This window comes from Microcaecilia unicolor, chromosome 2, assembly GCF_901765095.1.
Source record: "Microcaecilia unicolor chromosome 2, aMicUni1.1, whole genome shotgun sequence".
Classification (NCBI taxonomy): Eukaryota; Metazoa; Chordata; class Amphibia; order Gymnophiona; family Siphonopidae; genus Microcaecilia; species Microcaecilia unicolor.
Genome location: NC_044032.1, coordinates 564,466,739 through 564,491,904, shown reverse-complemented (window position 1 = coordinate 564,491,904; position 25,166 = coordinate 564,466,739). Strand labels below are relative to the sequence as shown.

General features: G+C 41.9%; 1 protein-coding gene across 2 annotated transcripts in view; it reads right to left on the bottom strand.

The window, feature by feature from the left end:
* Nucleotides 1-25,166, bottom strand: part of ZDHHC2 (zinc finger DHHC-type containing 2) — a 144,138-nt gene that overhangs the window by 38,964 nt on the left and 80,008 nt on the right. For both annotated transcript variants that reach the window (XM_030192647.1, XM_030192648.1), the window contains one exon: nt 19,146-19,178. In XM_030192647.1, coding sequence (XP_030048507.1) covers nt 19,146-19,178 — 33 coding nt within the window. The remainder of the gene's footprint in view (nt 1-19,145; nt 19,179-25,166) is intronic.

Below are 25,166 nucleotides of genomic sequence, written 5' to 3'. Positions count from 1 at the left end.
AAGTCCATTCAATTCCTATGAGCTTTGTTGCATTTGCCGTGCTGGAATCGCTAGCACACCTTAAATTACACATTTTTTTAGGCACAGACCTTTTAACGTTGTGAAATACCAAGGAGCACTTTTACTAAAATGTAGTAAAGGGTTGCATTTATTGTGACTTAAATACATAAATTACCATGCTGTCAGTGCAAAGACTGTGCTTACTCTTGGGGCATTCCCAGCATGTTCTCATACAGTTACCATGCAGAAACGTACTTTACTGCATGGTAAGTATATTGACAATTAACACGGGTGTACTTACCATCTCCTATTGAGAAACAGCACATGGTAAAGTACCATGCACTAACTTCAATGCACAGTTCATATCCCCACTCATTTCTCCCCCAATAACATGTTATGTAGTTATTCTATGAAGTAACCCACACTGTTATTACAGGATAGTAATGGTTTTGGTGCTTGTGTGCTATCAGGCAGTGCAGGCTAATCCACGTGCTTAATGCTTAGTGCACTTTAGTGAAAAGGCCCAGCCTTGGCAAAACTCAGCAGCAAAACCTAGATCTACCTTTAGTCTCCTGCAAAATAGTGTTAATTTCTACCACTGAACCACATAACAACGTACTTCAATAGGAAAATGTCAATACTAAAGGTAGAAAATGCAGAATTTCTTAGTTCTTCAGTGTCTCACTGGACTGAAAATATAGAAAATAAGAATACAGGAGTTTTGAAAATATAGTATATTGAGCTACCACAGTTGTTGGTTTTTTTTTTAAATATCAGTTGTGGTGAATAAAAAAAATCTGGATATTCAACACTAATATCCAAATAGTGGCCAGTGCTGAATATCCTGATAGTTGTGTGACTGGCAGCATTATCTGGATAGTGGCAATATTCAGTCCACTATCTGGATAAAGTCAGGCAAGATAGGACCACTGAAAATCACCAGATAGACCCAGTCAGCAGCATTTATCCGGATAGCACAGCTGTCCAGAGAAGTGCTTTTAAATATTGACCTGAATGAGTAAACTAGGCCTGATTAAAAAATTTTTTAAAGCTGAACTCCTAAATTTAGGGATTCAAGCTAGATGCCTAAGACGCTCTTTTCCTAACATATGCTAAGGTAGTTACCCTCTCATTCTTTAACAGATTGTTTAAAGTTATGTGCCGGGGGGGGGGGGGGGGGGGGGATTCTGTATATGGCGCCTAAAATATCTGCGTGGAAATTTTTTCGCCTAAACGAATTCTATAAGCGACGCCTAGATTTAGGTGCTGTATGTTGATATCCCAGCGCCTAAAACTAAGCGCGTCCATATACACCAACGAAAAGATAGCGTAAGTCCCGGCATGTAGATTTAGGTACAGAGGACCATATTCTATAACTACGTGTGTAAATTTTGGAATGCCCATGAAACACCCATCTCCCTGCCCCTTTTTGTTTGCTCGTGTTAGAAGTTAGGCGCAGTGCGTTACAGAATACACTTAGCGAATTAGTGCTCATTATTGCTTGTTACGTGCTATTATCAACTCTAATTAGCTTGTTAAGCCAATTAAATTACACATGTTATTATAGAATCTGCCTGGATTTCGGTGCGGATCTCTTGGCATGCTATATAGTATCCAGGGGGCAATTGTGTGCATAAATCTATAGACTGCAGCCATCCATGAGGGTATGTGCACATTTACTCTTATAAATGGCAGCTGTGTGCCTGCTGTTCTACAATTATGTGCTTGACTTGCACAGTGTGTAAATATGAGGGCAGAGGTCACATGGGTGAGCCATAGGCGGGGCGGACATTTACGCGGACAAGTGACAGAACACTATGTTGCACTTTCTATAGTTAATTATCTAACCTATTTTATAATTCACTCTATCATTCAGGAACTTCAATGCAATACCACTTTGTATTCTATTTTACCATTTATGCGCCTTAATGCAATACCACTTGTAATTCTATATCCGGAAATGGCGATCGCCATTATGGCATAATGTAAGCCACATTGAGCCTGCAAATTGGTGGGAAAATGTGGGATACAAATGCTACAAATAAATAAATAAATATACATGCCACATCAAGGTGTGAACATTTACATGAGCCATAGACTTGTCATAATTGTTCGCATCTATATGTAGGCATGCTGATGCCAAGTTACACTAGCATGCATGTAAATCTCTTTATAGAACAGGCTCACTATCTACATTACCACAGCTTAAATCTGTGCCTTCTTATGCTTTCTTGCCAACGGTGCATGTAAATTATAGAATAATGGCACTTATGCGTATCACTGGCACCACTTATTGGCAATTACCTGCATAAATGATAGGTGCTATTCTATAGCAATCAAACACAGTGGAGAAGACAAGACAACAATTACATGCCATAAGATCGTCAGACTGAAAACACGACTAGAACCTCACACATATAAAAACTACATAATAACTAATAAACATAGAAAACTAATACAATAAATACTTTAGTAATCAAATACAAATTAAAATCATCTAAAAGCAACATCATTAAAACATGTAAAGTGACATACTACACTAAAAAAACACAAAAACGTGTGTGGGGGACCAAAACTAAGAGCATATCCTTATAGTATAAACCATTCACTTCACCATAAGCATTACTGCAGGAAAAAATAAGTTAAAACGATGTTTTAACTTTGGTCCCCCCCCCCACACACATACATTTTTGTGTTTTATTTTGGTGTAGTATATCACTTTGCTTGTTTCAGTGATGTTGTTTTTAGATGATATTTTTAATTATGTATTTGATTACTTATTTATTGTATTATTTATCCATATTTTTTATTACATAGTTTTTAAATATGCGAGTTCTAGTAGTGTTTTCAATCTGATGATCCTATGGCTTGAATTTATGTTTTTATAATTATATTTTTACTGTACTCATATAGTGGTTTTATTTGTTTTGACAGTAATATCTAGTCCCTGCTGTTTAAAACATGGCTGTGTCAGGCGCACTTTTTTAATTTATTTTTCAATAAAGTTTTCTGTGTTTTTTATCACTGTGTCTGCTCCAATGTTTTCATTTCTTTTAGAAATTGCGGACCGTTTTCCAGTCTGTTTTCTGGAACATCAGCGCACGGCCATTAGTTGAAAAAATAAAAAATTGGCCACTTTCTGGCTGTGGTATAAATGGCCTTAGTGCACAGGAAAACCCTGTGTGCTAAGGCCACCTTTTACCGCGACACCTTAATGAAAATTATGTATCTTCCAGCACCAAACAGGAGAAATATCAGGATCCCCTGCTTAAGATATCACTATCAAAATGGGCTGCATGCATCATTGTAAAGGTATTCAAAAAGTAATATCAGTACTTAACTCAGTCCATAGATCATATCTTGATTAGTGGAACCTTCAGATATCCCTACAGAGGCCTCTGTTTCATGTAGCTGAAGCGGAAAAACTCACACTCCTCTTCCCACAGCAAACACTGCATCCAATATGGCTGCAAAGAGACAAGAACACCAACATTTAAAACTTAGTGTCATGGTATAAGCTCCACCCACCAGTACTTGTAAAGAAAAACTGCCACCAATTACTGCCCTAAACCTCGGTAAAAAGCATTTCAGTCTATAAAGTTGTTTAAGCCCTGGGGCTCTATTGTATTTAAAACAAAAATTTAGCATTGCTCCCGCTGTCTCAGAAACTTTTGATTATTGCTCCATCTGACTGACAGCTAGATCTGTTCCAATATGATGCAGCAAAAAGAGTCAAAGTCTTGTCCATGTGTTTTACTGTGCAGTACCAATGGTTTAATTTCTTTTTGAGCCTTTACACGTTAGCAGTGTTCCACAAGGGCGTTTTGAACAAGTCCCAAGTCTGCCCTATATAAATAACCTGAAGAGACATAGAGCCTCTTTAACAAAGCTGCACTAGCGATTCTTGTGCAGTACATGAGAGGAACCCTTTTAATTCCTGTGGGCTTCCTCTTATATGCCACGTGGAAATCGCTAGTGGGGCTTTGTAAAAGAGGCCCAGAGTAATTAAAAAATTTCATTCCTTGAATGACACGTAGTGACTGCCATCAAAATAAACTCTTCCCCTGACTATTGGTCTACAAATTCAGAAGCAACTAGCATCTGGGGTTACACCAAACATTTTCTATATTTACAGTGTCCCCCTTTCTGCTGTTCCTCAGGCAAAGTCCAAACGTCAGCATTGCACAGTCTACCTTGCAAACTATAATTTTGCATATAAGAAAATATACAGCGCCGATCTTGAAAACAAGGGTGCACCCGTAAAATGTTTAAAATATGTTTAATAATGTTAATGATCTTTTCAGAACTGTTGCTGTATTTCATGACAAATACAGAACAATCTTGAATTTGCAATTGCTGTCTATGTGCCAAAAATGTCTCCCTAGGGTTATACACAGGCTTCTTCCATGCTTGTTTACCAAAGAAGCAGGATATCCTTGAGAGCAAAATTTGTTCTTTAGCTCCACAGAAGATATCATGTATTCTACATCTGAATCACAAAAATTTCAAAAAGGGGAGACTAGTCTTAAGAGTGCCCAAGATGCATACTTGAGAAATACAAAAAACAGTATTTTGGTCTGTATGCTTTGAACACATTGTTCCCCGAGGACAAGCAGGCCATAATTCTCACAATTGGGTGACACGGTTCTGCGCTGCCCGGTCCAGAACTTATAATAAAGCTTTAACAAGAGCTTTGTGCAGCGCGAGACATGCTGCACTGCACATGCACAAGTGCATTCCTGCCTGCCGCAAGAGTGCGGTTGCCGCAGTTCTTTTTCTACCACTGTGAAGAGAGGCTGCTTTTGTGGTATCTCTTCACATTATGGTCTGGAAGAGCTTTTTTTGTGATTTCAGCTTCTTTTTTCTGCTATTTTTTCAGTGTGCTCATGTTCAGGTCCCCTTTTTCCTCTTCCCGTACATTTTTTGTTTCTTTTGTCCAAGTTTTAAGTTTCCTTTGTTTTCTTCATCATTAGGCTGCGTTTAGGCCTTGACTTCAACCAAGTTTTTCCCTTTTCTTTTTTTCTGGTGCCTTGCCCCTTTTTCAGGCACCACTGCTTCATTTGATTTGGCTGCAGAAGTTTTTCCATCCATGTCCACTCAAGTTCCCAGTGGCTTCAAGCGCTGTACCCAGTGCAATTGGACCATCTTGAGTAAGGACACCCATTCTCGGTGTCGTCAGTGTTTAAGGCCCAACCATACCTCTGCTAACCATGTCCTCTGTCTTCAGATGAAAAAGCAGACCCAGGTTACCAGAAAGGCTCAACGCAAAAGGATTTTTGGAGCCAGGTCCAATTCTTCGATGTCAGCATCAAGGTTGGTGGCAATTGGCATTGATGTCGAGTACTGCACCTGCATCGGGAGCCTAGGTCCACACAGCTGCTATGAGACCTATGGACACACTGGGAGCAGTAGTGCATCGAGTGGGTCTCCACCTGTCTCGATGCCGACTGCTGTGTAGGCCCCTGAGACTGCCCAGCGTTGGACCCACCCCCAAGACGACATGAGGATTCGATGTCGTTGTCATCACCGAGGAGTCCTGATGCCGAGCTTTGGGTGAAGGCCAAGAAGCATCAGCATCAGTCCTCCTTGATGCAAGATGCCAAGAGCTCCGGTACGGAGAGGGATTTGGCACCCGAGAAGCGTAAGTACATAAGTAATGCCACACTGGGAAAAGACCAAGGGTCCATCGAGCCCAGCATCCTATCCACGACAGCAGCCAATCCAGGCCAAGGGCACCTGGCAAGCTTCCCGAACGTACAAACATTCTATACATGTTATTCCTGGAATTGTGGATTTTTCCCAAGCCCATTTAGTAGCGGTTTATGGACTTGCCCTTTAGGAAACCAAACTCTGCCAAGCTAACCGCCTTCACCACGTTCTCCGGCAACGAATTCCAGAGTTTAATTACGCGTTGGGTGAAGAAAAATTTTCTCTGATTTGTTTTAAATTTACTTCACTGTAGTTTCATCGCATGCCCCCTAGTCCTAGTATTTTTGGAAAGTGTGAACAGACGCTTCACATCCACCTGTTCCACTCCACTCATTATTTTATATACCTCTATCATGTCTCCCCTCAGCCGTCTCTTCTACAAGCTGAAAAGCCCTAGCCTCCTTAGTCTTTCTTCATAGGGAAGTTGTCCCATCCCCGCTATCATTTTAGTCGCCCTTCGCTGCACCAGCACCAGAAGGACCACTCCCCCTTCATTCAAACGGTGCCAATGAGTCGGTCTCCCGACAGGCCCCAGCTTTTATCTTGACACTGTCAGTTTTGCAACCTGTCTCAGAGCTGGCACACCAGCCTTTCCTGGTGTTGACCCTTGATGGGCGCATCCAGGCCTTGCTCCCTGAGTGCTGGATGGCCTCTGGCAACGGTGTGCGTCAGCATCGGGGGTGCTTGTGCCTACCCTTCTACCCATTGCGGCCCTGCTTGCCCTCAGCCTGTGGTGCAGCCTCTGATGCCGGTGTCACATGAGGCTCCAGTGTCGACTGCCACCCATCTGGTACTCTCTTAACGTAGGTGGAGGAAGCTTCGCTTGAGTCGAGATGGGAGCCAATTCCTCGATGCCTTTCTCGAGGGCATGGTTCTTCTAAGTCAAGGCAGACTTGGTCTGAGCCCTCCCATGAAAAATTCTTGACTGGCACCGATGAGGAGCGCTCATGGAAGTCAGAAGAGGATCCACAGTACTGTTCGGAGGATGAGTCCTATGGTATCCCATCTGAATCCTCCCCTCCACTTGAAAGGAGAAAATCCCCTCTGGAGAGCCTTTCTTTTCCCTCTTTTGTGAAGGAAATGGCTGAGGCCATTCCATTTCCTTTAGAGTTGGAGGACGAGCCCAGAGCCAAGATGTCTGAGGTCCTGGACTACGAGTCTCCTCTAGGGAGGTTGTGACTGTCCCTCTCCATGAGGTACTCCAGGAAGTTCTCATTCGGAGTTGGGAGTCTCCTCTGTCAGTTCCTGTCCTGCCCAAGAAGATCGACACTATGTACCTGGATTTGATAAGCCCCAGCTGCCTCATCATGGTGGTGGAACCCACCCTCAAAGGAGCTAGGAGTGCTAGAGACTATGCCTCAGCATCCCCAGGCAGAGAAGCTAGGACCTTGGACTTTTATGGAAGGAAGATGTTTCAGGCCTCTCTGCTCGTGTCACGTATAAAGTCTTAATAGCTCTTCACGACAATGTACTTGCAGGACTCAGTGTGCAAGTTGCTGGACTTGGTTGACTCTCTCCCACCAGAGCAGGCCGAGTCAGTTTGTCAGTTGACCAAGCAGCAGAAGACGTGTTGTAAGTTATTGGCCAGGGGCACCTACGACACTTTTGAAGTGGCATCCAGGATCTCTGTCCAAAGTATAGCAATGCGCAGACTCTCATGGCTGCATTTTTCTAACCTGGAACAGGCAAAGGTTGGTGGACGACCCATGCTGTGGGGTTAACCTTTTTTGGAGAGAAAGGAGGCTGCGTTCTGCATCAGCCTCCTCATCTAGGAGGTCTTATAGCAAGTCAAGGAGAGGTGCCTACTACTCTCAGCAGTGTTGGTACACCACCTCCTCTCGCCAACCTGATCAGGCACAGCCCCAACGCATTCGTTCTCATCAACAGTGTGCACCTAAGGCCTCTGCTGCTCACCATTCAAAGCAAGTAACGAGCTTTTGACTAGCTCCAGCAGAGCATAGCCACTGTCAAAGTGTCCATCCTGGATGACTTGCTGGTCGAGGGGAGGCTGAAGATTTTCCACAAAAGGTAGCCCCTTATAACCTCTGACCGGTGGATTCTCAAAATTGTCCATCTCAGATAAGCCCTAAAGTGGCTTCAGAAACCTCCAAATTGCCCACCGAAAGCTTATCACTACAGTTCTCAGCACAAGTAGGTACTTGCAGAGGAACTCTCCGCTCTTCAAAAGACCATGCGGCTAAACCTGTTCCACCAGGGGAAGGGCAAGGATTCTATTCCAGATACTTACTCATGCAAAAGAAGACAGGGGGGATGTGTCTCATCATAGACCTAAAGGCCCTGAACAAATTCCTGGTCAAAGAAAAGTTCAGGATGGTTTCCCTGGGCACCCTTCTCTCCCCATGATTCAGGAAGATGATTGACTATGCTCTCTGGACTTAAAGGACACATATACAAACATCACAATCTTCCAGCCCACCGGAAGTATCTTCAGTTTTGGCTGGGAACACATCACTACTAGTACCACGTGTTGCCTTTTGGCCTCACGTCAGCTCCCGGGGTCTTTACCAAATGCCTAGCAGTAGTCGCAGCATCGCTATGCAGGCTGAGGATACATGTGTTCCCTTACCTAGACGATTGGCTGGTGAAGAGCACATCGGAGGATGGTGCTCAGGAGTCCAAGCAGAGGACTATTCATGTGCTCGAGCTACTAGGGTTCATTTTAAACTACCCTAAGTCCCATCTTCGTACTGCCTAGCAATTGAAATTCATTGGAGCCTTGCTCGATATGCAGAAGGTTCAAGCCTTTCTCCTGGGGCCGAGCGCAGACACTCTAGCCGCACTGGCTTCTCAGGTTCGAGTCTCTCAGCAGGTCACAGTTCGGCAGATGTTGAGGTTGTTGGGTTACATGGGGCCTTATTCTATAAAGGTTATGCTCCTAAATTTTGAGCATACTCTGTGCTCCAAAATAAATTATGCTTGTAATTTAGAATAAATTATGCTCTTAAATTAGGAACATACATTTTAGGAGCGTAAATTTAGGACCAAAAACTTCATAGAATAAGGCCCATGGCATCCACAGTTTATGTGACACTCATTACACGCCTTTATATGAGATCAGCCCAATGGACTCTAGCCTCCCAGTGGTGCCAAGCCACGCGAGGTCTGGAAGATGTCATCCTAGTGTACCCACCGCTTGTTCACTCTCTGTTGTGGTGGACCATTCGATCCAATTTGACTCTGGGACTTACATTCCAAAATCCTCAGTTACAAAAAATGCTGACGACGGATGCATCTCTCCTGGTTTGGGGAGCTCATGTAGGTGGGCTCCACACTCAAGGTGCTTGGTCTGCCCAGAAAACAGATCAATCTCCTGGAAATTCGGGCAATCTGGAATGCTCTAAAGGCTTTCAAAGATTGGCTGTCTCACCAAATTGTGCTCATTCAAAAGGACAATCAAGTTGCCATGTATTACACCAACAAAAGGGGGGAACCGGATCACCCCCTCTGTGTTAGGAGGCCATTTGGATGTGGGGTTGGGCTCGCTAGTATGGCATGTTCCTTTGAGCCACGTATCTGGCAGGCAAAATCAACAGTCTGGCCGACAGACATAGCACGGTTATGCAACCACACAAGTGGTCTCTCAACACGGGCGATGCCCAAGAGATCTTCCGAGTGTGGGGCATTCCCTTGGTGGATCTCTTTGCCACTCACATGAATCACAAAGTCCCTCAGTTATTTTCCAGGCTTCAGTCCCACAACAGGCTTGCGTTAGATGCCTTCCTCCTTCATTGGGGAACAGGTCTTTTGTTTGCATATCCTTCCATTCCTCTTGTAGGGAAGACTTTGCTGAAACTCAAGCAAGACTGATCTGATTCCCTCTTCTTCTGGACTTATCTTCTGAAGAACCATGGAAACTGGAGTATTTTCTTTTCTGATCCTCATCACTCAGAACGAGGGATCTCTTCTGCATCCCAACCTTCAGTCTCTGGCCTTCACAGCTTGCATGTTGAGAGACCAGAATTTACTTCTTTGGGTCCTTGAGAAGGTCTTGTTGGCTTCCAAGAAAGATTCCACTAAGAGGAAGTTTGCTGTCTGGTGTGAGGCTAAGGCCCTAGATTCTGTTTCCTGTCCTACACAGCCCCTGCTTGAATATTTTCTACACCTATCTGAGTCTGGTCTCAAGACCAACTCTGTAAGGGTTCACCTCAGTGCAATTAGTGCTTATCATCAACGTGTAGGGGGTAAGCCCATCTCTGGACAACCTCTAGTTATTCACTTCATGAGAGGTTTGCTTTTGTCAAAGCCCCCTGTCAAACCTCCACCTGTGTCATGGGACCTCAACGTCGTTCTCACTCAGTTGATGAAAGCTCCTTTTGAGCAACTGAATTCCTGCCATCTGAAGTACTTGACCTGGAAGGTCATATTCTTGGTGGCTGTTCTTTCAGCTCGTACAGTCAGTGAGCTTCAGAGATGCACCTTATACTATGTTTCATCACAACAGAGTAGTCCTCCACTTGCACCCTAAGTTCCTGCCAAAGGTTGTGTTGGAGTTCCATTTGAACCAGTCGATTGTCTTGCCAACATTCTTTCCCTGACCGCATGCCCATCCTGATGAGAGCGCCTTGCACACCTTGGACTGAAAGTAAGCATTGGACTATTACATGGAGCGGACCAGGCCCCACAGACAGTCTGTCCAACGTTTTGATTCTTTTGATCCCAACAGGATGGGGGTCACCATCGGGAAATGCACAACCTCTAAATGGCTGGCAGATTGCATTTCTTTTTACTTATGCCCAGGCTGGGCTGGCCCTGGAGAGTCATGTCAAGGCTCACAATGTCACAGCCATGGCTGCTTTGGTAGCCCACTTGCGATCAGCCTCCATTTAAGCAATTTGCAAGGCTGCAACATGGTGTTCAGTCCATACATTCACATCTCATTATTGCCTTGAGAAGGATACCCGACACTACAGTCGGTTTGGGCAGACAGCTCTGCAGAATCTGATTGGGGTCTAGAATCCAACTCCACCCTACTAGGCCCATTTTACTCTTGTTCAAGGCTGCACTCTCACTCAGTTTGTATATATTTTCAGGTTAATCTGAATCATTTCCTCGCCATTGCGAGGCCCAATTGACCAATGTTTTTTTGTTTTCGGTGAGCCTGGATACTAGGGATACCCCAATTGTGAGAAATATGGCCTGCTTGTCCTCAGAGAAAGCGAAGATACTTACCTGTAGCGGGTATTCTCCAAGGACAGCAGGCCTTATATTCTCATAAACCCACCCCACCTTCCCTTGGAGTTGTCTCTTCTTCTGCTTTATTTTTATGCGCAGTATTTAACAGGCAAAATAATTTACTTTGATAGCAGCCACTACGTGTCATTCATGGTTATTTTATGTAAGGCAGACTTTGTGCATGTTGAAAACACCCATGCTGGGCCACCATCATTTTCTGAAAAGGCTCAGCAGAAAACAGAACTACTGGTACTGCACAGTAAAACACATGGACAAGACTTTGACTCTTTGTTGCATCATAATGGAGTAGATCTAGCTGTCAGTCAGAAAGGATAATATTCGGAAGTTTCTGAGACAGCGGGAACAATGCTGGATTCTTGCTTTAAATACTGTAGAACTTAAACAACGTTATAGAGTGGAATGTTTTGTATTGATGCTCAGGGCAGTAATCAGTGGCACTTTTCCTTCAAAAGTACTGGTGGGGCTTATATTATTACGATAAGTTTTAAGTTTTAAACATTGGTGTTCTTCTTTTTCTGCAGCCATATTGGATGCAGTATTTGCCATAGGAAGAGAAGTGTGATACAGCTACTGTGAAACAGAGGCCTCTATAGGGATATTTGAAAATTCCACTGATTGAGATGATCTATGGCTTGAGTAAGTATTAATATTACTTTCTGTATGCATGCAGTTCATTTTGATTGTGATATTTAAGGTGAAGATCCTGATATTTACTTTCTTTGGTGCAGGATGCATAATGTTCATTAAGTGATTTTTTTTAATATTGTTGAAAGCTTTGATATTTGCAGTAATTTTCAGACTACGTAAAAAATTTTTTATTGTTAAGTGAAGTTTATTTCTGACCAGCAATTGATAAAAGGCTCTCTGTGTCTTCATTTGTTTTACTGAGGTCTTTTTTTCTCCACTTTTTGTATTTTTAAAATATGTTTTAGGGGTTGTTTTACTAAGTGGCCTTGGCGCATCTTTACATTAGCATGTCCTGCATGCAAAGGTCATTTTTACTGCAGCATTAAAGTGGACAATTTTCTATTTTTTTTGAATTAATGACCATTCGCTAATGTTGCCATCAGTGTGCAGCCATTAAAAACATTTACCATGTGAGCACAATTTACACCACCCATTCTGTAGGTAGTAATAGCTCACGTGATAATCCTGAGCTAATCAGTGCACAATAATGTAGATTCACTAAGGGGTCCTTTTAACAAGCCGTGCTAAAGCGTGGCCAGTGCTGGTGTCAACGCATGGGTTTTCCATGCGCTGCGGCCACTTTTAGCGTGGCAGTAAAATGGCAGCCTTGCCATATATTTTTTTTATAATTGCCACAAGCTAATTTCCCCATTACTGCGTGGCCATTACCGTGGGAGCCCATATCACCACCTATTTAGGAGACGATAAGGGTTTCCATGCTACTCTCATGTTAATCGGGTAGCATGTGGTAATGTGCCTGTGCTACCCGATTAGCACAGGTACACCTAATCTCTGCCCATGGGCATACCTCCCGCACTGGTGTTTTACTAAGTGGCGGTAAGCCCAACACAGACTTATCGATTGCTAATCCGGAACTACCGCTGGGCTACTGCAGCAGCTCAGTGGTAGTTCCCACCCCCAGGGTGCGCCATTTCCAGCGCTACAAAAATGTTTTTTTTTATTTTTGTAGAGCCGGTGTTTACCAAGCAGTAATCGCTGGTTATCACCAGGTTAGCACGAGAGCACTTGCTGCCACATCAATGGATGGCGGAAAGTGCTCTCTCCCTGAAATGGCTGCACAGCAAGTGGTTCACTTACTGCATAGCCATTTCTTAAAAAAAATAAGACAGCCCTTTACATGCTGTGGTAACAGGGGGCCTCAGCGGGCATCAAAAACACACGTTGATGCCAGAACAGGTCACCTTTTACCGCAGCTTAGTAAAAGGGGGCAGCTGAGCGCAAAACTACCATGGGACGCCCAGTAGTAGGGCCGATCTGCCACACACCAAGCCTGCACTACCCCTATCACCGCTAGATGATAAGACACCCATAGGAGCACAGGGCTAGATTCTATATATGGTGCCTGAAAAATCCACGCCAAAAACATATGCCTAGGCGTATTCTATACAGTATGTCTAAATTTGGGCATACTTTATAGAATAAGCCTAAATTTCCATGCAGATTATAGAATACGCAAGTGATCATCTATGCAACTAAATTTGGTCACGGGCAGTTACGCCAAGTAAAACAGTGTAAATATCGACACCTAAATTAGTCGCAGCCCGGGTGTATTCTGTAACAACGCGCATAGATCTGAGAAACACCCATGACCCACCCATTCTACGCCCATGGCCACATCCCCTTCTGAACTATGCGCCTTAGACTTTGTGTGCATTTCATTATAGAACACGCTTAGACAGTTCTGCGTGTAATTTTAATTAATGCCAATTAGTTTCAATAATTGCTTGTTAAGTGGCAATTATCGGTGTTGACTGGCTTGTTAATTAAGTTGCATGTGCAAATCCAGAATATGACCGGATTTGCGCGTAAGTCGCGCTATACAGAATCTGGGGGATAATTAGCATATCTTAGTAAAAGGACCCCTAAATCAAGGGTTGATGTTGCTTAAAAATACTATCCTGAAAGCCCAGATGTATTCCATTTATTAGAAAAGGAGTAATGAAGGTTAAATGACAATTGGCATAGTTAAAAGATGAAATGAAAAGGGCTTTTCTAGCCAAAAGAATATCTTTCAAAAAATGGAAAAAGGATTCAAATGAAAACAGGAAGCAGCATAAGCACCAAAACGTTAGATTCAAAGAACTGATAAAGAAGACAAAAATTAGTTTTAAAAAAATTTGCCATAGAAGCAAAAACTTATAATAAAAACTTTTTCAGGAACATTAGAAGCAGGAAGCCTGTAAGGGATTCACTTGGGCCATTAGATTGAGTAAAACGGGCTTTCAGAAGAGAGACTAAGGTGCTCATTTTCGAAGCAGATGGATGTATCAAAATGGCAAAAAAAAACCCCTCATCTGCTAAAAACGTTCAAATTGCAATTTTCAAAAGGCAGAATCAGGACATTTTGTACTGTAGTTCGTCCAAATAGCAACGGTGCATGTTGTAGGCATGTTTTGGGCGGGACTAGGGAGGGCCCAAAATTAGCATGTCGTTCAGCGATAATGGAATGGGAAGAAACATTCAAGACAAAAAAAAGGATGTTTTTATCTATACCTGCTTTAATCACGTTCAGGGTACAAAAAGATGCCCTGACAGAGCAGCTCAACACTAGAGGGATGAAAGCATGACCCCTCCTTAATCTCCCAGTGGATACTGACCCCCTCCCACCCACCTAAGAAGTGAGTGACAGTGGATACCAGGCTTTATGACAGCTTCAGTTATTATGTCCATTTCTAATAGACCAGCAAACAAGGAGTAGCTCAGTGGTCAGTGCAGTGGACTGTGAACAACGGGACCCAGGTGTAACTCCCACTTTAACTCTATTTTTGTACAAATATGTGAAATCAGTGCTAACTAAGCGTATTCGATAATCGGTGCCTAGATTTAGGCACCGATTATAGAATACATAAGTATTGCCACACTGGGACAGACCAAAGGTCCATCAAGCCCAGTATCCTGTTTCCAACAGTGGCTGATCCAGGTCACAAATACCTGGCAAGATCCCGAAAAAGTTCAATACATTTTATGCTGCTTATCCCAGAAATATCAGTGAATTTTCCCCAATTCAATTTAATAATGGTCTATGGACTTTTCCTTTAGGAAGCCATCCAGACATTTTTTAAACCCTGCTAAGCTAACTGCCTTTACACCTTCTCTAGCAACGAATTCCAGAGTTTAATTACACATTGAGTGAAGAAACATTTTCTCCGATTCGTATTACATTTACTACTTTGTAGCTTCATCGCATGCCCCCTAGTCCCTAGTATTTTTGGAAAGAGTAAACAAACGATTCATGTCTACCCGTTCCACTCATTATTTTATAGACCTCTATCATATCTCCCCTCAGCCGTCTTTTCTCCAAGCTGAATAGCCCTAGCCGCTTTAGCCTTTCCTCATAGTGAAGTCATTCCATTCCCTTTATCATTTTCATCGCCCTTCTCTGTATCTTTTCTAATTCCACTATATCTTTTTTGAGATGCGGCGACCAGAATTGAACACAATATTCGAGGTGCAATCGCACCATGGACTGATACAAAGGCATTATAACATCCTCACTTTTGTTTTCCATTCCTTTCCTAATAATACCTAACATACACTTAGTTGATATCTCAGCACCTAAAACTACATGTATCCATTTGCACCGAAGAAAACATGGCATAAATCCCCGCGCATAGATTTATGCACACTGCCATATTCTATAATTATGTGCATAAATTTCGGAATGCCCACTTCCCTGCCTATAACCACGCCCCTTTTTGTCTGAATATGATTAGCAAGTTGTGCACTTAAATTCTAATCAGTGCTCATTATTACTTGTTAAGAGCTGTTATCAACACTGATTAGCTTATTATGCCAATTAAGTTACAGGCATTGTTATAGAATTTGCACCGATTTTGGCACGGATCTCTAGGCACACTATACAGAATCCAGGATTAAGTTCTAACTCTTCCCCTCCTCCTGTTCTTCTAAGGACTCTGTTATGATCTGCAGCTCTTGGATTGACTTCTTTCTGGCTGTCTCTACAGTGCACTGCACCAACCACTAGGCTACTCCGGGGATCTGCTTAGTGCTCTAACAGGACTGGCCATAACATCCGAAGCTGTCAGAGGCTGGTATGTACTGTTTCTTTCATATCTTTGGGGGTGGAAGGCAGTCAGTGGCCACTGGGGGAGTAAGGGGGAGGGACATGCCTTAATCCCTCCAGTGATCATTTAGGGCACCTTTTTGTGACTTAGTTGTGATTGAAACAGGTGTAGACCAAAACATCTTTCAGCCCTGGACATTTTTACTTTGTTCCATTATGGCAGAAAAATGTACACGTTCTGGGAACACCCAAATCCCATCCCCAATACGCTCCCTTGTGATTAGGACGCACTGCATATGAACTGCATAGAAAAACATCTTTAAAATGTGTTTCGAAAATACCGATTTGGATGTTATGGCAAAACTAGTAAAAGAGGCCTGTTTCTGAGCAAATGAAACGGGCGCTAGCAAGGTTGTCATCAGCAATACCCCCCCCCCCCCGCCAACCCCTTCGTTGTTGTGGCATTGCTCCGCCCTCAACATCATAATGTTTGACGCGAGGGCAGGGCCTGTAGCGATTTCCCACCCCCTCCCCCGCCTCCCTGCCAACCCCTTGGTTGTTCTGCCATTGCTCCGACCCTCGAGGGCGGGGCCGGTAGCGATTTCCCACCCCCCCCGCCCCCCTGCCAACCCCTTTGTTGTTCTGTCATTGCTCCTCCCTCAAGGGCGGGGCCTGGAGCGATTTTGGTGGCTTCACCACCACGAACCTTCAAACCTTTTTGAAGGAAGTCAGGGCTTGGCTTCACTGACGTCACTGTCTTCAGAACGTTGAGGGTGAGTTTTACATATATATATATAGATACCCCCCCCCCCCCAACTAAAATTGCCGTTTTTTTGGACGTCTTTCTGTTTTGAAAATGAGCCCCTAAATCTTGGAAAACAAGCAATAATGAGCACTGATTAGAATTTAAGTGCACAATTCGCTAACTTGAAAGGCACTAAATATATTTTTGTTATTTTCATAGCTAAACTACACTTCACTGATTCGTTATACATGTATTTTCAAAGTTGATAAACATTTCAGGGGCAATTCTATAAGCTGATTTCTCCTTTTAGGCACCCTGATATCACTTGGTGAAAGCCTAATCTACAACAGTACCTGGATATAGCAGGATTTCATTATAGAATAGTAGCCTAACCTGGTTATGGGGTGCCTAAAATCTAGGCACTCACAGTTACACCTGCCATAGACTGACCTAACTGCAGTTGCCCAAATACAGCAAGGGCGCATGGAACTCAAAGTATTCTGTAAGGGGCACACATACGGCTGAATTTTATATATTGTCCTAAATGTTAGTCACTACTTCCATGCCGAGGGGGCCTTTTACAAAGCCGCGCTCACATTTTTAGCTTGCGGTAAACACTGAGACGCCTGGGGTATTCCTGGGCGTCTCAGCGTTTACCGCCAGCTGATTTTTACCAAGAGCTAAAAACACTAGAGCGACTTTGTAAAAGACCCCTTGAATTTGCGGCACAGAAAAGGGTTCTAATGGATGCAAGGTGCAGGAACGGCAGATCCACTTGAAAACACACTTGCGTGACCATTTACAGAACAGTGCCAATGTGTTTCAGCATGAATCAGCAAAGGGCGCAGGGCTACTGGAGGGGCATGGGCTGGTCAAAAGCTTTCTCTTAAAATGTGCACAGTTATAGAATAGTGTGGATCTGCACAACTTGTGTGCTGGGATTTACACCTGGCTTCAGTTGGTGTAACTCTTCGGAGCACAGATCCCGGTGCTACACGCTATTCTATTCTTGGGACCAATCCTGGAACACTGTAGATACGGAATCCCGAGGATAACTATATCATATGCAACCAAGCACTAATCCTCTCCAAATGAGTATATAACAATCATTAAATTCATATAATTTTTCAATATTGATACTTTTCTAAGCTTGTAACCTTTAAGGAGTCAGTTGAGGCTTTTCCTCCCATTTTTTAATAACAATATAAAATTACAAGAAGTATAAATATTGGCAAATTATATGAATTTAATGATTGTTACATACTCATTTGGAGAGGATTAGTGCTTGGTTGCGTATGACCAATCCCGGAACACTCACTACAGAATTCCATTCAGTGCCGATTTTTTTCGGCGCTAAATTTTGAGCGCCATTTACTGAATCCTGCCCATAGTGGCAGCACTGCCCATACTCCTCTCATGCTCTGCTCATGTGAAGGCCTAAAACACAGAAACAGAGAAAAATGTAGGCAGATAAAGACTATCAGCCTTTATTTTGGAGAGGTCTAAAAACTCGATTGTTTAAGAACTAGTGTCGTAAGTTATGTGTATTGATATTGGTAGACGTTAATGCAGGAGATATTTGTATTTGTCCCAAACTCTTTGCATCTATGCACCATGCCACTTACACATGCCCTTACAAAAAGGCACTTAGGGCCCCTTTTACTAAGTCGTGTAAGCGTCTACGCGTGCCCAATGTGCGCCAAAAGGAACTTACCACATGGCTCTTGCAGTAATTTCATTTTTGGCACGCATCTGCTAAGTGCATCTGAAAAATATTTTTTATTTTCTGGTGTGCGCACGCCCAAGTGGCATCTGATGTGCGTAGGTCGTTACCGCACAGATTCCTTCCTGCTAGGTCTATGGCTGGCGGTAAGGTCAGACACCCAAAATGGACGCGCGGCAATTTTGATTTTGCCGCACTTCCATTTTTTGGGGGGGCGGGGGAGGCATTTTTGCTAAGTGCGCTGGAAAATAGTTCTGCGCACGCCCAAAACCTGCGCCTACACTACCGCAAGCCACTTTTTACTCCGGCTTAGTAAAAGGACCCCTTAGCTGCTTTGATGCCACTTATTCAAGAAAAATGACAGTATGCTGTATATGTATGAGTCTAAAACTGTTCAGAAGATATCCAAACATGTATATTCAAATCAATTGCCTAAATAAACTGCTGTTTTAGTCAACAGAGGATTCAAACTATTCTTTCTTTTTGTTTAATAAAGATGTTTTGCAAAACTACAATAGTTGATTATAAATTGACCGATGAAGATGATGGGATGTTGTTAACGTTGTCATAAAAAATAATTGTTTGTTGGCAGCGAACATCGCTGAGGTCATATATATAGAAAAGAAAAAGAAATAAAAAATAAAAAACAAAAAACAAGAAATAACAAAAGGAAAGAATAGTTTGAATCCTCTGTTGACTAAAACAGCAGTTTATTTAAGCAATTGATTTGAATATACATGTTTGATTGGATATCTTCTGAACAGTTTTACACTATTTGATTTTTTTATATCTATAGTATTTTTCAATTTAGCCATAGTCTTGAGTATATGTATGAGTGGCATGTAAATGTGGACACCTAGTTATAGAATTGCCCTTATGTTTTGTGAGCAATAAGGCTTAGTAATACAGTAGCTGTTCTATAGTGAAAAACACAACTGTTAAAACAATAAAGTGACCTAGGTTATTTTGTTAGATAATTTTATGTGAACCTAAAATTCATATTTCATGATAAGCATACTTACCAAGGACAATGATGGTCCATTTTCAAGATGCATCTAAAGAAAAAAAGAAATAGATGAAAACACTGTCAATAAACTTAATTTTTAAAAATTTTATATTTCTAATTTCACAAATTGTACAAGCAGGAAAAAACACTTGAAATCAGAAAAGGAGACTCAGACATAACAAAAACCCATATCAAAGGCACACGAACCAAGCCTTATACAATCAAAATATGCTAAGAAACAATTCCAGTTAAAAGGACCTCTTGTAGCCCACCAAAGAGGAGAGGGAATGATCAAAAATCAATAGAGAGGGAAAATAATATAGGAAATAAAATGTAACCTATGCAAAGGTGTCTGATCAGACCTTAAGGAACCACTGGGTCGTTACAGTAGGCTTCGTTAATTTCAAACAGTAATCTTCTTTTCAAGAAAATCCCTTGGTTTTAGGGTAAAAAAAATTGTTTACATCAATTTATGGTCTTTTTTTTCCCATGAATTAATATGTCAGTCTAATACTGACACCTATAAAAAGGGGTTAAAGGCAATGTTATTTTGCAAATATGTTTTAAGGAAATAATATGCAATATGGCAACATATGATTAACAATTAGGTTTATTTGATGCTTACTTTATTAGAGCTTAAAGATGAAGTTAGCCTTTGGATGAAGTAATTTCTGTCTTAACGTATGGACTATGTGACATACTAGATTTTTTTTCTAGTGTCTTAAATTGTAATCCGCTATGAACTATGCTGTTGGCTTTAATGGGCTATAAATATGTTTATCCACTCCTACCCTAGTCAAGATAATGTTCAAGCACCTTTCTGACCTCATTTACAACTCTCTTTAACTAGTCCCTTATTTTCTTATTGCTGTTACATGATCTTATTATCTATATGTTCCATCTTTGCTTACACCCTATGATGTCCATTAAAATGTTTTATTGTGCATTGTGTTGTTCATACTGTAATGTAGCATGCTATGCCATACTTTGCACTGTGGTTTGAATAATTTTACTGCTGTAATTGTCTACTGCTTATGTTTGTTTGACGTATTCTTGCTGTACACTGCCAGGAGTGAATTCCTTCAAAAGGCGATAAATAAAACACATAAATTTAGGGGCCCTTTTAGGGTTACTGCAGGCTTGGCATATGGCAATTCGGCTCTACTGCTGGTCTACAACAGGTCTCCATGGTAGCACCAACTCCCACTGCTCAGCATTTCTGGAGCACAAAATTTATTTTTTAGTGCACTGCTTGGTTACCACTGGGTTAGCGTGGGAGCCCTTACCACCTCCTTAGATGGGGAAAAAATTCTGCATGTAAATTAAGAGCATAAAGCCGTATTTACAGAAACATGTTCTGCATCTACCTGCAATAATCAGGAAAAATTTGTAGAGGTTGACTCAAAAACAAAGCATTTCTACACCTAAAGTTGAAGTGGAGAACAAGAGGGTAGGACACTGAAAGCCCATATCAATGGAAACCTGAGACAGTTTTCTAATAAGATAATGCTACCTATGCATGGTGTGATTTACAGCGTTATAGAAGGAACTGACTGATGATTTATCTTAAATGAATGGATTGGTACAAAGATCAAAACCATCTGTTAAGACAAATAGAACTCAATTCTGTTAAAAAAAAAGTGCTAAGCACTATTCTATAAATGTAACTCCCAGTTGGGCACTGTTTACAGAATACTGCTTAGTGTCGGGATCCATGCCCAATTTTGGGCACGAGGATTTACACATGCTGAACCCTGTGTAAATCCCTTTGCCTAAATTAGGAACAGATCCTCCAAATTCTATAACATAGTGTGCAAACACTCGGAACACCCCTGACCTGCCCATGCTCCTCCTATGGCCAAGCCCCCTTTTCGGATCCACGTGGAAAAATGTACACGCTCATCTTTATAGAATAGTGACTATAAAGATTATTGCCAATAATTGATTGTTAATGCACAACTATTAGCAGTAATTGGTTCATTGAACAATTAAATTATATGCACAGTTTGGGAGAGAAAGCAAATGTTGTTTATTTGTACAACTATATAAGGAGACCCGTTATGCACAGAAAGTCTAAGCAGAAATTGTAAACAGTGGCCTAAATGTGATAAACTTTCTGGAGCTAAACCATTCAAAATTTTACACACACAGCAGGTTAATTTAAACAATACATGTGCTTTGATTGGAAGCCAATGAACAGAAATCATAAAGGGGAAACACAATCAGATTTTTTCTTTCTATAAATAAGTCTCACAGCCGTGTTCTGCAAGAACTGAAGTTTTTTTTTTCAGAAAGAACACCTGAAATCTCCAAATACAATGAATTAGAATATTCCAGATGGGAAATAACTAGAGCCTGAACTAAAACTGCAAACTGACTTTCATAAAAATAAGAACAAATATTTCTCAATTGTTTTCATTTAAAGAAACATTTCTTATATAGATTACTTATTTGGACTTCACACATCAAAGTAGAATCTAATGTGAAACCCAAAAGGGTAACACTTGCTAAATAGTTTGCCTAATCCATTGTTTATCTCTAGCAATTAATTCTATCCTAATTGCATCTGTTTTTTGAAAGCAAATCATTTCTGACTGCAGTAACTCTCCAGTCTTCAGTTTTGAATCAGGTGCCTGTTCTGTGTCTAGATTAAAAGGATGTCATTTAACATATACAAAAGTAAGTTACTCTTTTATATACCTCTAATTGAAGGATATTAATTTAACTTCTCCTTCCCTTAAAACTGTTCCCAATAATAGGCTAGGAAGTGCATTGGACTACACTCACAGATTAAATCTGAACAACTTCCTAGCTATCTCACAATAAATCTATCTGCTTCCTGCATCCCTCAGTGCAGGGCAGGTGTAAGCGAAAATAAAATAGAGTTGGGACTTGGTAGCCCTTTCATTTCCCTTGATCCACTAGCACAAAAAGCTCCTACACTTGAAATATGGCAAAGCAACCCTGTGCCCCTAAAGCTGTGGCTCCCAATTCAGCTAATGCCTCTGTCCAGACTGAATCTTGGTCCAAGGCAAGATCCTGGTTTCATGTCATCAATGTATACACATTGAATCCCTCAAGAAAGAAGTACAAGAAATAAGAGAGGAAGTGGCAAAACTAAGAAGCATCTGTGACAACCAGAAATTCATCCCAGAGATGCATGTTGAAACACTGGGGATCTCCAGCAAAGAGAGAGAAGATCTTGTGAAGAAAGAGGACAGCTGGACACAAGTCGCCAGATTCTGAAAGATCAACTCCCTAACATCATCTTCTGTTGAACTGAAGAATCGGTTCATAGCCTACTACTACTACTACTACTAAACATTTCTAGAGCGCTACTAGGGTTAAGCAGCGCTGTACAAAATAAACAAAGAAGGACGGTCCCTGCTCAAATGAGCTTACAATCTAAAGAACGAAATGTCAAGTTGGGCAGTCTAGATTTCCTGGGTAGAGGTGTAGAGGTTAGGTGCTGAAGGCGACATTGAAGAGGTGGGCTTTAAGCAGAGATTTGAAGATGGGGAGGGAGGGGGCCTGACGTATGGGCTCGGGGAGTTTGTTCCACGCGTGGGGTGAGGCGAGGCAGAAGAGCTGAAAACATCTCAAAAACAAGAGGAGATGATGATCAATAATCCCAAAGCCACTGGACCGGTGGTCGATAAAAAGCGAAAGGTAGTGATTGTTGGTGATTCTCTGCTGAGGGGTACTGAGTTGCCCATCTGCAGACCACACATGATGTCTAGGGAGGTGTGTTGTCTGCCTGGTACAAAGATTCGAGATGTAGTGCAAAGATTGACTAGACTCATCAAGCCTACTGACCACTATCCTATGCTGCTTATCCATGTTGGCACAAATGATACTGCCAGGTTTTCTATTGAACATATCAAACGTGACTTCATGGCTCTGGGTCAGAGGGTAAAGCACCTAGGTGCGCAGGCAGTGTTCTCATCAATCCTTCCTGTTGAAGGTAAAGGCTGAATGAGGGAAGTTCACATCCTGAAGCTAAATGTGTGACTATGTGGATGGTACCAACGTGAGCACTTTGATTTCCTAGAGCATGGGATGATTTTCTAAGAGCTACTGAGTGGTGATGGTGTCCATCTTTCAAGGAAGGGACTAAGTATCTTCAGTAACAGACTGGCTAAAGTACTAAAGAGGGCTTTAAACTAAATTTGCTGGGGATGGGTGAGAAAAGCCCCAAACTAATTAATATCCCCCATGAAGGTAAGACATTAAAAAAAAGGGGAAAAAAAAAAGAGTCACATCTGGAGAGCCTTGTATACCAACGCTCGTAGTATGAGCTTAGTGCCGATTGAAACACAGTCGATTGACCCACGGACCCTGAGGAAGAAGGCGAAACTTAGGCCGAGTTGGGCCGTGGACAGGGTTTATATGACTGTATTCTGTTTGTGAGACTGCCCAGAAATTTTTCTAGCAGCAAGTTAAGTACCCATGAAATTTAATTTGATTAAAATAAGAAAATAGAAGTGGGTTACTTAATAGAGGTTTTTGAGCCAGTGATGATCGGGCGGTGCTCCCTAACGTTGTTATACAACACAAGGAGCACACGCCAGGATTGAGGCTTTTCCTCTATAATTTAAGTATAATCCATATTTGACGCTATCAATATCTATTTAGGAGTCTAAAGTTATATGTGTGTTGATATATGAAAGATTCGACTGCCTTTTGCTCCGTTGGTGATTATTAAAAAAATAATATGCCCATAGTATGAGAAAAAAAATTTCTAGATCTAGAGGCTACAATAATAGGAGCCAACTTGGATTTAGCGGCGGTCATGGAAACGTGGCTCCTGGATATCCATGACTGGGATATAGTTATACCTATTCAGGAAGGATAGGGTAGGAAAAAAGGGTGGAGGAGTGGCATTATATGTTAAGAATGACAGAACTGCAGAACATATGGGGTAAAGAAGAAGCACTGAGGCTTATTTTCAAAGCACTTAGCCTCCCAAAGTTCCATAGAAACCTATGGAACTTAGCCTCCCAAAGTGCTTTGAAAATATGCCTCACTGTGGGTTAAACTGGTAAGAGAGAAAGGAAACTGGTAAGGGGGAAAGAAAAATGTATTTATGTTGGTGTAATATAAAGGTCACCTTCACAGTAAGAAGAAATGGACATAGACTTAATTGAAGACTACTACTACTACTACTTATCATTTCTTTAGCGCTACAGGGCATACGCAGCGCTGTACATCATACACAAAAGACAGTCCCTGCGCAAAGAGCTTACAATCTAGATAAGACAGGTAAACAGACAGAACAAATAAGGGGGGGAATAAAGAGGTGAGGATAAAGGACAGGGCAAGTGAGTTAGGAGTCAAAAGCAGTGGGTAAAGAGGTGGGTTTTGAGTTTCCACAAAATAGTTAGGAAAGGGGAAGCACGACTGATAGGTTATTTTAACATGCTGGACATCGATCGGGGCGTCCCTGCTGCGCAGTCATCTAGAAGCAAAGAGATCTTGAATTCTCTATAGGTAGAATTGGTTCAGCAGTGGGTAACGGAACTGACGCAGGATACAGCTCTTCTTGACCTGGTGCTCACAAATGGGGACAATGTTTCTGATGTTACGGTGGGAGATCATTTGGCATCTAGCGATCACTGAATAGTGTGGTTCAATATTAAGACAAAGGAGGATTTATTCAAGATTGAAGCTCCTAGATTAAAAAACAAAAAAACTAACTTTGCTGAGATGGAGAAATTTCTCAGGAAAGAGTTAGTTGGATGGGAATAGTTGAAGGAAGTAGAGCAGCAGTGGGCAAAACTGAAAGAAGTTATTTTAAAGGCGACAAACCTCTAAATTAGAAAATTACATAAAAGTAAGAGGAAAAAAGGCCACTCTGGTGCCACTCTGGTTCTCGAACTTAGTAGCTGAAAAAGGTAAGGGAAAGAAGGATAACCTTCATATGTCACAAGACAACTCAGAAAGAGAACAGGCAAAAATACCTGGAAAAGCTAAGAGAAGCTGGAAAAGCTGTCAGGAATGCAAAGAGGCAAACGGATGAAAAGATAGATAATATGGC